General features: G+C 37.4%; 1 protein-coding gene across 1 annotated transcript in view; it reads right to left on the bottom strand.

The window, feature by feature from the left end:
* IQGAP2 (IQ motif containing GTPase activating protein 2) overlaps nucleotides 1–14,466 on the bottom strand; it is a 251,621-nt gene that overhangs the window by 197,033 nt on the left and 40,122 nt on the right. The window contains exon 2 of the mRNA XM_039857724.1: nucleotides 12,585–12,684. Within this exon, the coding sequence (XP_039713658.1) occupies nucleotides 12,585–12,684 (100 nt within the window). The remainder of the gene's footprint in view (nucleotides 1–12,584; nucleotides 12,685–14,466) is intronic.

Raw genomic sequence — 14,466 nt, 5'->3', positions numbered from 1 at the left:
CAGATATGAAAAAAGCATTCTGTAACAACTTTCTACAAGTATTTTCCCCCATCAGCCTTCCTTAAAGACCTTCTATGCCTTGAATAATGACACTGTTTTATGACTTTTAAGCATCACAGCATGAAGCAGCATCTGGTGGTGAGGTTCATACAGGAAGGAAGAGACCTCAGTGGTATTTGCTATTCATACCTTTTGATGTTTCAACAAAAAAGCAAAGCATTCTTCCAAACCAGTCATAATAGTGGCAGAATCAAAAAGACAACGGATAAATTGAATGTAGAATCCACACCCAACCAAGAAGATGCACCAAAAGTATCTTGAGTGAGAAGACAATAAAATCTACATCACTGAAAAGTGCAAATTCCTACTAAAACTTTAAAAAGACAAATAGAAAAGAGAGAGAAAGACAGTGAGAAAGAAAAAGAAGGAAGAGAGGGAGGGTGGGAGGGAAAGAGAACATAAGATAAATTCTTCCCATAACAAATTACCAATAGTACTGCCAGTTAAAACAAAACAAAAACACGAGTAAGCAACAGAAAAGGGAAGAAAAAAAGATAAAGGAAAAAAACCAAAAACAGAAAAAAAAGAGACAATAGATGGTTATGTTATATTGTGCTAATTCCACCAAAACTCAAGTAGTGAGAACTGATCAAGAGCTAGAACAAAGCTAGTGCACATAGAATATAAAAACTAAGACCACCGAAACTAAAGTTTGAACTTACAATGAAGAAATAATCAAAACACATTAAGAGGTAAAAAGACAGTGTGTCAGTTTTGAAGCACACAGGCTTTGAAGTCAGACAAGCCTGGATTGGGACACTGTTTATATTGCCCGTTGTCTGTGACCTTGGATAAATTAAGTTTTTCCAGGACTTGGTTTCTCTATATAAAAAGGGAAAACCCTGTGTTAGTTGAGTGCTTCAAGTACCAAGCCTGGTGAATGGATACTCATGTGATAACCTTTGCAGTAAAGTACATTTGAAACTATGGAAAATTCCAAATCTCTCCCAGTTCTCCAATTTCAAAGAGACTGGAAACAAATATAAACTATTTGGCTAGAGATGATTAGTATCAATTATTTGTATTGAGAAATACCAGCACTCTGAGAAGTTAAGCTTTCATCTGTCCGATCACACCTGATTGGCACCTGTCCAATATATACCCACGGCTAGAACACAAAATATGTGAAATTAAAAACAAAGTCTCCCAACTCTGTGTCCCAACCCCAGGCTCAGCTGATGGAGACCACGCAATGTGTCCCAGAGTCAGATAAGCAATGCCTGGATCTGCCAGAAAGCATCTGACCTCTGAGTGTCCTCTGTTCTCCGAACCTGGTCCTTTGCCAAACCCTGCGGCTCCTCCCTTTACATCCATAACATCTGTCCCTTCTACTCCAGCTCCAAGGCACAATCCCTTGTAACTCCCCAACTGGACCTCAGCACCATTTCCCCCAAGGCCCACCTGCAAGCACCATACCCTGGCAGGCTGGGCTGGCTCATCTTGTGCCATGGAGACAACCCACTAAGACCACATTTCGCTTTCTCCCAGGCTACATCTGATAACTTGGTTCTCCAGGCAAGTTCCTCTCTCTCCCTACTATTGAGATGTGCCTTGGTCTGACTAGCTCTGACCTGCCAGAAAGGTCCTGGGTCCCTCTGGCATATGGCTCCCAAGGCAAACTAGCTGGAAAGCAGTCCCAAGCAGGCTACTCCTCAGAGGCAGGTCCTCCCCTCACCTGGGAGCCAGAGCCTGTGAAGGACACCTGCTCTCAACTCAGCTGCATCCCCTGCCCTACCAGCCTGCCAGCCGCATTTCAACTTTGTTCTCTTGGACAGCAGAGGTGGGGTCAGCGTCAAGGAGAAAACAAGAAGGAAATGCAGTTACCATAGAAATATCAAAGATTTCATGCTTTGAAAATGCAATTAAGAATTCCTTGAAATATCATTAATTTGTTATACAGAGCAATAATATGTCTCTTAATGAACTGATTACCAAGAAAGATATTTTCTTCCAAACACTAAGTTTCTGTTATCATTGCTTATAAGCCAGCCACGGGCGGCATACTTAGAAGTAAAGACAGGAACATCCGAATGCAGAGAGGAAATCCACTGGATTCTCTAAAGAATAAGATTCTTTTCATTAAACTAATCGTAAATAGTCGGTGTTAAACAAATCCACACTCAATGGGTCTCACTTGCTTAAACATTTGAAGCACTTCTTTCAAATCTGATTCTCGAATTCACTACAGTCATGTACCCGCTTAACAACAAAAATGTGTTCTGAGAAATGCACTGGTAGGCAATTTCATGGTTGTGGGAACATCAAGAGGGCACCTACGCAAACCCAGATGGGGTAGCCTACTACTGTGATTGTACATGCTACACTTTTATAAGACTGGCTGTGCAGTAGGTTTGTTCACACCAGCCCTGACAGCTGGCTTTTCTTTTTCTAATGCAAGTGTCTCACTTTAGCCTTGATGGCCGAGGCATCCACTTCAAGAAAGACTATCTAAAATGAACACATTGCCAGCCACACGACTAGATAAAGAGGCAGGCTGTCTTCCCCCACTGAGGCCTCTTTGTTTTAGAGATCTCGGTTGATTTCATTAACTGACCATTTGGGCTACTTGGTTTTTTCTCTTCCCATGCTTTAAATTCCTGTTTTAAATTCACCAACAGAGCCCCTGAAACCCCAGGCCCCCACCCTTGACCCCAATAATATCAGAAACCCAGGCCCCTGCACTCTTTCCCTCTGCCCTGGACCTTGACATGTGCCCCCATCATGCCTTGTACGCTCCAGGGCCTGTACGTAATAAACTTTTTCTTCCTTCAGACATTTATCACCAAGGGGCATCTTGCAATCATAAACTAAACCATGAGGGCCAGTCCAGTGTTAACGATAGTTTAGAAAGGGGAGATATCTGTGGGAAACTCACCAGGGCCCAGGTGAGTGTCCCCAGGTATTTGTAACTTTAGCATTACTATTGATAGATTGAGACCAGCCCAAAACAGTAATCTAGTTGCTTTAAGACATTACAAAGGTTATGATGTCACTTGGTGCTCAGATAAGAATTTTTCATTTCCACTATAATTTTATGGGACCACCATCATATATGAAGTCCGTCGATGTTATGCGGCACATGACCAAATGTACCATGTAAGGTCAAAGCCTGAGTCTTAATCCAGTCAATGAGGTGTCCTTTTGCTGTCTGCGTTGTCAGCTCTGAAACAAAAGGAATCATACCCGTGTTTTGTTTCCTTTGTAGGGCACATATGAAACTGTCTCAGATTCACTAATACAAAGAACACTTTGGCTCACATCAAGAGCTCTTTGAAGATAATATTTCTAAACAAGTCCGTCACCAAGGGAAGCCTTTTTTAGCTTTGTTTATTTTCAGAGGTAGGACAGAAAACACAAGCACAGCAAAGATTTGTATGCATTTTTCTTTCCCCCAAAAAAGTAACATAATATTTCAGGACCTTTCCTTGGGAAACATAAGAGCAGCCCCATTCATAACTATCTGCTCAACTGCAATTTGCAAATTCCCTCTCCATTTCTTGCCAAGACCCCTCCTCATTTGCGACCTTCATGACAGCTCCAGTTGGATTCCTTCCTCAACAGACTTTTCCCAAAGAGAACTCTCTCCCTTAAATTTTTGCACAGTTGTCCTAAAAATCTAAAGCCGGAAGTTCATAAAATAGATTCATTTTCATTATTCAAATATAGTTTGCAGAGATTAACATAAATCTACTCAGCAGTACTAATTCTTTTAGAAAAGTAACTCTTTAATTTAAACAGTGGGATTTCTGGCATGCGAGAGAATCTTTCCAAGCCCATATGAGTAGCAGACTTGTCTGCACAGCCTTATTTCAGCAAAATTCCCACAGCAAAGAAACTATCAACTTAGTCTTCAGGGCCTACCCAAAAAGAAAACTGATAAGTTCATTTAGTATCATTTGAAATGGTAGAGGAATGAAAAGCTTACTTTAAAATAGCTCACAATTCAAAAACATCAAGGCATAAATAACCTTAGTACCATAATCATTTAGATCAAGGCATCGTTTTGGTTTCTGACAGTAACAAAGAAGATTTTTCCCCCCTCAATTACCCTTTTTGGGGTCAATTTCAAAAGGATTTGTACACATTATGTAGAAGGTAGCTTCTAAGGTGGCCCCCAGTGGTCCCAGCCTTCTTGAATTCATGCCCCTGTGTAAGTTTCCCCTTGAGCACCAGCTGGATTTAGTAACTTTATTCTAATGGATAAAATTCAGCAAAGTATGGGACACCACTTCTGAGAATAGGTTACAAAAAGACTCTGGCTTCCATTTTACTTTCCTTTCTTGCTCTCTCGTTCACTCACTCTGATGGAAGGCAGCTGCCATACTGTGAGCTGCCCTATAGAGAGACCCATATGTCAAGAAACTGAGGGAAGCCTCTGACCAACAGCAGTGAGGAACAGAGGTCCCCAGTCCAAATGTCCATCAGGAATTGAATCCTGCCAACACTATGAGTGAGCTTGGAAGCCAATCAGCTCTGCTTGGAACTTGTGTTGACTGCCTCTTTCTCAGAGACTGAGGCAGAGGACCCATTAACCTATGCCAGATTCCTGACCCTCAAATATTACGAGATAAATGTTTGTTGTTTGAAGCTCCTGAGTTTGAGTAATTTGTTACACAGCCAAGGATAACTAATACATATGCCAGACATCCTCTGCCTCCCAGTACAATTGTGATTAGCTCTCCATGACATCATCTAAACCCTTTAGCTTCTGGAGAAACACATCCCTCGGGTGAAGAGTACTTCATAAAACAATTCTCTCTCTTTTTTAGCCCTAAAAATATGCCCTTTTCATTTCCCTTCCTTGCCATTAATTTTAGTATTTTGAGACTTAATGAACAAGTCTATATGTAGACTTCGTAATTTTATAAACTACGAGCAATGATTTCAGCCATAAAGTCATCTTACACACAGGTTACCTCTTCTTCTCTTGTCATTTACTCACTGAAAAATACTCTCTGCCCTTCTTTGGATATCTTTTACTTCACTGTGGTATCATTAAATTGTCTAGAATAATCAGCCTCATAACCCATTGGGTCATGTAAATGGCAGGAAAAACCTGTACCATCTAACTGCAGTATAGAATTTTCCACTGAGACAAAGATTAAATTTTACCTCTAGTCTGGCAGTCTAGTCAAATCATCTAGAATCCTGTTTATCATGAATCTAATTAATATCCTACTCATTACCCCTAAGAGAACCAAAACCTATAAGAAATAGAGTGAAATAAACCCTCATTAGTAACAAATGATAATTCAAGGCTGAGCACTAAGTAATTCATTCAAATGTGTTAGAGATATGATGTCGTGATAACTTAAAGTAGGAGTATTTGACCTAGATGGGGATGTCAAGGAGCGAAGGACTCCCTGGAGAAGAGAGATGTAATCTGAAGACTGAGTAGAGTCTGACTAGGTAGAGTAGGAAAAGGTCCAGTGTAGGAAGAAATATGGAAATGAAAAGGGGTCAGTGTGGCTGGAATATAGAACAATAAGGAACAGGGCACAACATGAAACTGGAGAGGCTGTAAGGACTGGATTCTGCAGAGCCTATGAGGTGTTTGGTCTTTATGCTGAGAGTACTGAGAAACAATTGGAAGGTTTTAAGAAGAATTGGCCACAACAGATCAGGGTTTTGAAAAGATTCATCTGACTGTGATACAGATAAAGGAGTGAAGTGCAGAAACCAATTAGAGACCACTGCAGTAATCTAGCAAGAGACTTTAAAAGCCTTCAATAGGCTGGTGGTGAGATAGAGATGTGAACATATGATATTTAGGAGGATGATGATGGGCTGGATACAAGGAGATGCACACACGTGTGCGAGCGCACACACACAGAGCAAATATAGGTAAAGGAAAGAATTTGCAACTCGTGAGTGAAAGCTTTAACCAGAGTGAGCCTTTTGAAGCACAGCATTGTTAGTTGCTTTATCTCCAGCTCCCAAGATGACCCTACTGTGTTTATATACAGTAGATGCTCAAAAAAAAAAAGGAAAAACATAAAATGAAGTGTTTTGATATCTCATGTGCCTTAAGAGTACCTTCTATATGCATTTTATCCATTTAACCTTATTTAATGGCTTTACTAAGGCCCTCTCAAAGCCAGTCAGATCAAAGTAACTTTTCTTTAAAAACAGCTTTAACGAGATATAATTTATATACCATACAATTCACCCTCTTAAAGTGTGTAATTTGGTGGCTTTTAGTACACTTAGACTCGTGCAACTATCACCACAATCAGTTTTAGAACATTTTTGTCCCTGCAAAAAGAAGTTCATACCCATTAAACAGTCACTCTCCTATCCACCTATTCCCCTAGAATTAGGCAACCACTATCTATTTTCTGTCTCTATGGATTTGCCTATTCTATACATTTCCTATAAATGGATTTCCCATACGTTCCCTGTCCCCACATATGCATAGTCTCTCCCATTATCTACATCCCCCACCAGAGTAATTGATGAACCTACATTAACACATCATAATTACCCAAAGTCTACAGTTAACACTGTGGTTCATTATTGGCATTTATGGGTTTGGACAAATGTATAATACTATTTATCTATCACTGTGGTATTATAGAGTATTTCCACTGCCCTAAAAAACCTCTGTGCTCCATCTATTCATCTTCCTTCCTCCAGCCACTGATATTTTCATTGTCTCCATAGTTTTGCCTCTTTCCATGATGTCATATACTGGGAATTATATAGTATGCAGCCTTTTCAAGATGAGGTTCTTTCACTTCATAATATGGATGTAAGCTTCCTCCATGTCTTTTTGCATGGCTTGATAGCTCATTTCTTTTTTAGCACTGAATAGTGTTCCACTCTCTTGGAGGTACCACAGTTTATTTACCCATCTACCGACTGAAGGTATGTTGGTTGCTGCCAAGTTTTGGCTATTATGAAAACGCTTCTATAAACATCCATGTGCAGCTTTTTGTATGGACATGAGCCTTCATTCTGTGGGGTAAATAGAAGGAGCATGATTGCTGTATCATATAATGAGAGCATTTTTAATTTGGTAAGAAACTGTCAAACTATCTTCCAAAGTAACTGCACCATCTTGGATTTCCATGAGCAATGAATGAGAGTTCTGGTTGCTCCACATCCTCATCAATATTGGTGTTGTCAGCATTCCAGATTTTGGCCATTATTCTAGATGTTTAGTGATACCTCATTGTTATTTCACTGATGACATGTGCTGTGGAGCGCTTTTTGTTATGCTTATTTGTCATCTGTATGCTTTCTTTGGTAAGGTGTCTATTAAGGTCTTTGGCCATTTTTAAATCAGGTTGCTTTCTTATTGTTGAGTTTTAAGTGTTCTTTATACATTTTGAATAACAGTCCTTTATCAGTGTATCTTTTGCAAATATTTTCTCCCAGTCTACGGCTTGTTTTCTCATTTGCTTGACATCATCATCTTTTGCAGAATAGAAATTTTTAATTTTAATGAAGACCAAATTATCAGTTCTTTCTTTCAAGAATCATGCCACTGGTGCTATATTTTAAAAGCCATTGCCATATTCAAGTTCATCTAGCTTTTCTGGAAAAGCTAGATGAACTTGAATATGGCAAGTTCATCTAGCTTTGATTTAGTTCATCTTCTGTTATCTTTTGAAAGTCTTATAGTTTTGCATTTATGAAGAGTATAAGATCTTTGTCTAGATTCATTTAACCTATGAATGTCCAGTTTTTCCAGCACTATTTGTTGAAAAGAGCACCTTTGTTCCATTGCATTGCTTTGCTTCTTTGTCAAAGATCAATTGACTGTATTTATAAGGGTCTATTTCTAGGTTCTCTATCCTGTTCCATTGATCTATTTGTCTGTTCTCTTACCAATGCCACACTGTCTTGATTACTGTAGCTTTATAGTAAGTTTGATGTCATGTAGAGTAAGTCCTCCAATTTTGTTCTCCTTCAATATTGTGTTAGCTGTTCTGAGTCTTTTGCTTTTCCACATAAACTTTTTAATCAGGTTGTCAGTATCCACAAAATAACTGGCAGGAATTTTGATTGGGATTGCATTGAGTCCATAGATCAAATTGAGAAGGATTGATATCTTAACGGTACTGAGTCTTCCTATCCATGAACATGCAATAGCTCTCCATTTACTTAGTTCTTTGATTTAGTTCATCAGCATTTTCCTTACATAGATCTTGTACAAATTTTGTTGAACTTATACCTATGTATTTCACTTTTAAGTACTAATGTAAGGTATTATGTTTTCAATTTCAAAATTCCAATTGTTCAGTGCTGGTATATAAGAAAGTGACTGACTTCTGCATATTAACCTTGATTTCAGCAAGCTTCCTACAGTTGCTTACTAGTTTCAAGACTTTTTTCTTTCTTTCAGGTTTTCTATAAAGTCAATTATGTTATTTGAAAACAAAAACAGTTTTACATCTTTCTTCCTAATCTATATACCTTTTATTTCCTTTTCGTCTCTTATTTCATTTTCTAGAATGTCCAGTACAATGTTGAAAAAGAGTAGTGAGAGGGGACATCTTTCCTTATATCTTAATGGGAAAGCTTCGAGCTTCTCACCATTAAGAATAATACTGGCTGTAGAATTTTTGTTGATAGTCTTTCTCTATTTGAGGATGTTCCCCTCTATTCCTAGTTTACTGAGAATGTTTATCATTAATAGGTATTGGATTCTGTCAATACTTTTACTGCATCTATGGATACAGTCATGTGATTTTTCTTATTTAGTCTGTTGATGTGATGGATCACATTAATTGATTTTCAAATGTTGAACCAGCCTTGCATACTTGGAATAAATCCCACTCGGTTGTAATTTATATAATTCTTTTTATTCATTATTAGTTTCGATTTGCTAATTTTTTTCTCTTTTTAAATTAGTTTCAAGTACACACTACCTTGGTTAGACATTTATATAGTTTATAGCTGAATGATTTATGGTATGAATATACCATATTTTGTTTATCCATTCATCAGTAGTTAGATATTTGAGTTGTTTCCACTTTTTGCTCTAATGAATAATGCTTCAATGAACTTTTACGTGCAGGTTTTCTATAGACACAGGTTTTCAATTTCCTTGGTGGTGGAATTGCTGGGTCATATGGTTAACTCTGTATTTAATTTTTCAAGGAGTTGACAGACTGTTTTACAATGCAGCTGCACCATTTTACAATCCAACCAGCAATGTATGAGAGTTTCAATTTTTCTACATCCTTGCAAACACTTGTTATTGTCAGTCTTTTTTATTACAGCCATCCTATTATGAAGTGGTATCTCACTAAATTTTTTTGATTTGCCTAATGATTGATGTTAAGCATCCAGTCCTGTTTTTATTGTCCATCTGTACATCTTATTTGGAGAATGTCCATTCAGAACTTTTGTCTATTTTAAAATTAGGCTACTTACTTTTTATGTTGAATTGTAAGAGTTCTTTATCTATTCTGGATACAAGTCTCTTATCAGATATATAATTTGCAAATATTTTCTCCCATTCTATGGGATGCCTTTTCACTTTCTGATGATATCCTATCAATCAAAAAGTTTAATTTTTATGATGTCTAATTTATCTATTTTTCTTTTTTTGTTAGTTTTTTGGTGTCAAGTCTCAGAAACCACTGCCTAACCCAAAGTCACAAAGATTTGCTTCTATATTTTCTTCTAAGAGATTTATAGTTGTAGTTCTTACATTTAGATTAACAATCTATTTTAACATAATTTTTGTATGTGGTGTGAGGTAAGGATTCAAATTCATTTTTATGCATGTGTATATACAGTTGTTTCAGCACCATTTGTTGAAAAGGCATTTTCCCATTGAATAGTCCCAAATGATTGATTTTCCCATTGAATAGTCCCAAATGATTGATTTTGAGGTTAAACTAAGCTTGCATTCCTGAAATAAATCCCTCTTAGTGGCATATAATCCTTTTCATATGTCACTGGACTAGGTTTGCTAGTGTTTGGTTGAGAATTTTTGTATTTGTATTCATAAAGGATATTGGTCAGTGGTTTTCTTGAGGTATCTCTTGGGTTTTGGTCTTATAGTAATACCGGGCTCAATAGAATGAGTTGGAACGTGTTCCCTCCTCTTATGTTTTCTGAAAGAATGGGAAGTTTTTTGATTACTAACTCAATCTTCTTGCTAGTTACAAGTCTATTTAGGTTTTTTATTTCTTCTTGTGTCAGTTTTGGTCATTTGTGTCTTCCTAAGAATTTGTCCATTTCATCTAGGTTTTCTAATTTGTTGGCAAATAAGAGTTCATAGTATTTCTTCATTGTTCTTTTTTATTTCTTTAATGTTGATAGTGATATCCCCTCTGGATAAAGAATATTTTAAACAGCCTGATACTAGTTATCACAGAATCTTGAAACTAATAAAACCAAAGTTAAAGATACACTAGACCTTTACAATTCTGAGTTTTTAATATATACAAACTAGAAAGACTTCCAATTCTCACTTCTGGAAAGAAAGAAAAGAGGCACAAAGATAGAACCACCACATTTCTAATTAACCTCCCCTGAATATGTTCAATTGAAATAAGGAACAAGAAACAGTTCCTGGCAAAACTTATACATTCTAAGTATACCATTTAGTACAAACGCAATAACCTAAGCCAACTATGCTCACAGGAACACAAACATGCATGCACTATAATACACCCAGTATGTAATTCCTAAGGCTTTAACATTTGCAGAATTCTGTATACTATGCTTTCTGTAATCAGAGCATACATTTAATATATCTATTAATAGCCACATAATTTTTACATACTCTATGACCAAAAATCATCTTTCCTGAAAGTCACAAAAAGCGTCCAGATCTTAATAAAAAATTCATAAATACATAATACATCAACTCTCTCCTTGTAAAACAAATTGCTATCATCTTAGAGGAAAAACTATATATTTTATAGTCTTCTTTTTCCCAATGAAACTGTTCCTAAGGACATATTCTTTAAAGAACCTGGGCTAATCGTTATGTTGACTTTTCTAAAACAAAATTCAAATACAGAATTTTGGAAACAGTAAAGATGGCAAGTTTTCAAGCTATATTGATACCACTTTGAAACATTCAGGAGTAAATTATGCTTATCATCATACACCTAACTGGCATTATAGTTTACAAACACTTATACCTTCATGATTTTAGCTGACTTTTAGAAAAAAAAAAGTCCATGAAGTAGGGCAGGTGGTGGTAACATATTTATCACCCCATTACGGAAGAGACAAAACTGAAATTCTCAAGGAGTAAATGGTGGCATAGCTCATAAATGGTGGCGCTGGGACTAGGAAATTCAGTCTACTGACTCCCAATTACACACACCTCTGTGTGCCGCTGCTTCCCACTTACAAAAAACAGGAGGTAAAAAACTTAGAACGCAAAGTGTGTGTCAGGAGGAAGTTTCCACTAACTCTCCTTAAACTTTTTCATTGAAAGCATGTTAATTTTAAATGTCTTTGAATCACTTTCCTTATCTAACTTTTGAGCAACAACTTGACTAGAAGCATCTTTTTAATAATCTTAGACTGAATCTTCAATGACCTGCAACCTAACTGCAGAGTTCATAGATATATTAAATAACCTTTCAAACTTAATCTTTAGAACTTGGAGTTATAAGACTATTAAAATATAAAACAACTCTTGGAAATGCCCTTTTAAGCAATTCTGAGGCCAAATTAGCACATGTGTTACTGAATGTTCTGCACATGGATTAAAAACCTCATTCTTCTAGCTCTGTAGATAGCTATTTGTTAGTGATCAGAGATAACACCAATGACCATTAACTAAATGTTTATTTTCTCTATAGATAAGAGAGCTGGAACATATCATCTGTCCGGGAAACAATGCTGTTGCTCGATCATAGCGTGAAGCACTAATCGGAATCTAACTCAGGGCATATGAGCACTGCAGTATTCATCCAGCAAAGGACAAAGTTCTGATTCTTCTGACACAGAGGCCTAAGTGCAAATACCTTCTTTATCTTCACTTTCTCCTTGGAGAACCCTACATCTGCTTATAATCTAATAAGTCTAAGAGTCAATGTGAGTTTAGAGACAACGTATCCTAAGTGGCAATACATCCATGGGTTAAAAAAGAGATTGCTGTCATAAACTTATCCTCTAGCTTAGTGACCAATGGACTTCAGTCCAAAACACTTTTGTCCTACTGGGCATTTATAATCATTGAGGGAGAGGGGTGGGGGCGGGGGGAAAATCTGAGGAAGCTCTGGAGGAAAAGGAAGTTGATAAATCTCTGCTGCTACTCCTTATCCAAGTCAGTGAAATGAAAAATTTGAAATAATCTACAATTTGCCCAGAGATTTCCTGGGAGGCTCTGAGGAAGAAAAAAGAACAGTTGCCTCCCTAGTGCCTTGATATTGGCTGTGGTAGCAACTTTTTCTCATGTGTGCCTGACCGTTTATAAAAAACAGGTGGTTTTTCTCCTATTACCCTGCTACCAACACGACTGCAAATGAGTTATTAAAAGTACAGCACCTAAAGCTTATCTCCAAGAGTAGGTATGCAAATAGACTAAGGCTGGATCTCACCTTTTGGCTTCCTCTAGGTGGCACAAATATTCATAAGCGATGTTCTGCCGCCTCCTCTCATCCATCTCCTCTGCAGAGAGCCTTTCATCATCCACAATAGCTAAAAACAGAGAATAACATCACATTACTTGTAAGGGCAGTTGTCATCAAATAAACACCTGAGACAATCAACTAGAAAAAAAATCATATGAAGTTCAACATTGAACAGTGAGACATAGGGGTACTGAAACACCAAAGATAGAAAGAGATTTCTATCTTTGAATTTTACAATATTATATTATTTTTAGCAAAAAAAAAAAAAAAAAGTAATATTGAAGTACAGGTTGAAATTACTAATAGAATGAGAATAGCAATCACATTTCATAAACATGATGCCACAGGAGTTAGATAGACTCGGATCAATTAGAGTATGGTCTACTTGCAACAACTTTCCTTAACAAGCTTGTGGAATTGGTCTAGTGGCTCAGCTTGGACAATCCTGGAAATTCTGGGGTTGAACAAAGAATCTACAGGACCTGTGTTTTCATCTCCTAGAGGAAATTAAGGCTTCTCATCCAACTCAAATCTATTTTACAGATGCCAAAGTCTCTAAAATTCCTCTCTAAAATTCCACTTACTTCTTGGCTTTTATGAAACTAATCTTCCTGGTCAACAGCTCTCCAAAGGAAAAAAGCAATGGAGAGAGCAAGTGAGCAGGGTTTTCAAGCCCACATTCTGTAATCCAACAGAAGCCTAGTTTATAAACTTCCACACTGCAGCTTTGCTTTTCTGTAGAAGACACAGCCTCCCCATTTCCTGACTGCACTTCCTCTAGACACAGCCTTAACAGCACACAACAGTGGCCAACTGTCACATCAGCCGACTCTTAGCTGTCTATTTACATGACAAGACTCCTTTTTCATAAAAAGTACCCTTTTCTCTCTTCAATACTGAACTTCAATTCTGATAGCTATGAAACAAATTTGGTTTCTAGTTTGTTAGATTACTCATCGAATGAAGACAATGTGTGTGGACAGCAGGGACATGGCCGCATAGGGAAGGAATGTCACTGTTTGCTTTTTTTGTTTTCTAGTCGCTAGCTCGTCACCTATTTTTATAAACGGGACCCTTGGTCCTAAGTAAAAGAGACAAGAAAGTGAAGGTAGCCAGTCCATCTCTAAGAAAGACCACTTCCATGTTCTACTGATAAGAAATCCAAAATATCATCCTGGTAGTCAAAAGAAATTAAGATCAAGTTTTGAACTCTTATTAGCAAGTACAATGCTAAACACTTCAGATCAAAAAATAATACCAAACGCTCAAAGAACTCAAAAGAAAGGAGAGATTAAATGGCAGAATACCATAAGCATATAAATATGTACTAGATGCTCATTTATCGAGCCCTTATTTTGTTTTAAGGCTTTCGGCAAAGTATTTTCTATGCAGTTTCTCATCTAAGTCTCATGATTCTATGAGGCAGGAAATCCCACCCTACATTTGAACTAGCAGGCTGAGAGATCATTTGCCCAAATAAAGAGCAGAAACATCAGAGCTAGAAATATTCAGATAGATGGAGAAAACAAGAAAAGTATGTAAGAATTGTGGGAAAAGCCATGTTAATGGATGAGGAGGAAAAGGAACAGCAGCAGCAGGAGAGAGAGGTGAGACAGGAAGAGCAGCAGGACAGGCTGGTATATGACAAAGCGGAGCCAAAAGAGCAGGAGCTTCCATACATATCGCCATGCTTTTCCCATCCCTCCTTCCTAATCCTTCCGATTTTCCATTGTGGCTCCATTCCTTAAAATAGGGAGACCGCATCCCAGATCAATGATACCAATAGGGGTCAATAAAGATTTTGTATTTGTCGAAAGCATCTTCTTTTTCTTAATAAACTGAATCTGAT

The sequence above is a fragment of the Pteropus medius genome, unplaced genomic scaffold, assembly GCF_902729225.1.
Source record: "Pteropus medius unplaced genomic scaffold, Ma_sr-lr_union100, whole genome shotgun sequence".
In the NCBI taxonomy this organism is placed as follows: Eukaryota; Metazoa; Chordata; class Mammalia; order Chiroptera; family Pteropodidae; genus Pteropus; species Pteropus medius.
Note: the sequence above shows the minus strand (reverse complement) of the source record. Positions and strands in the feature narration are given on the sequence as shown.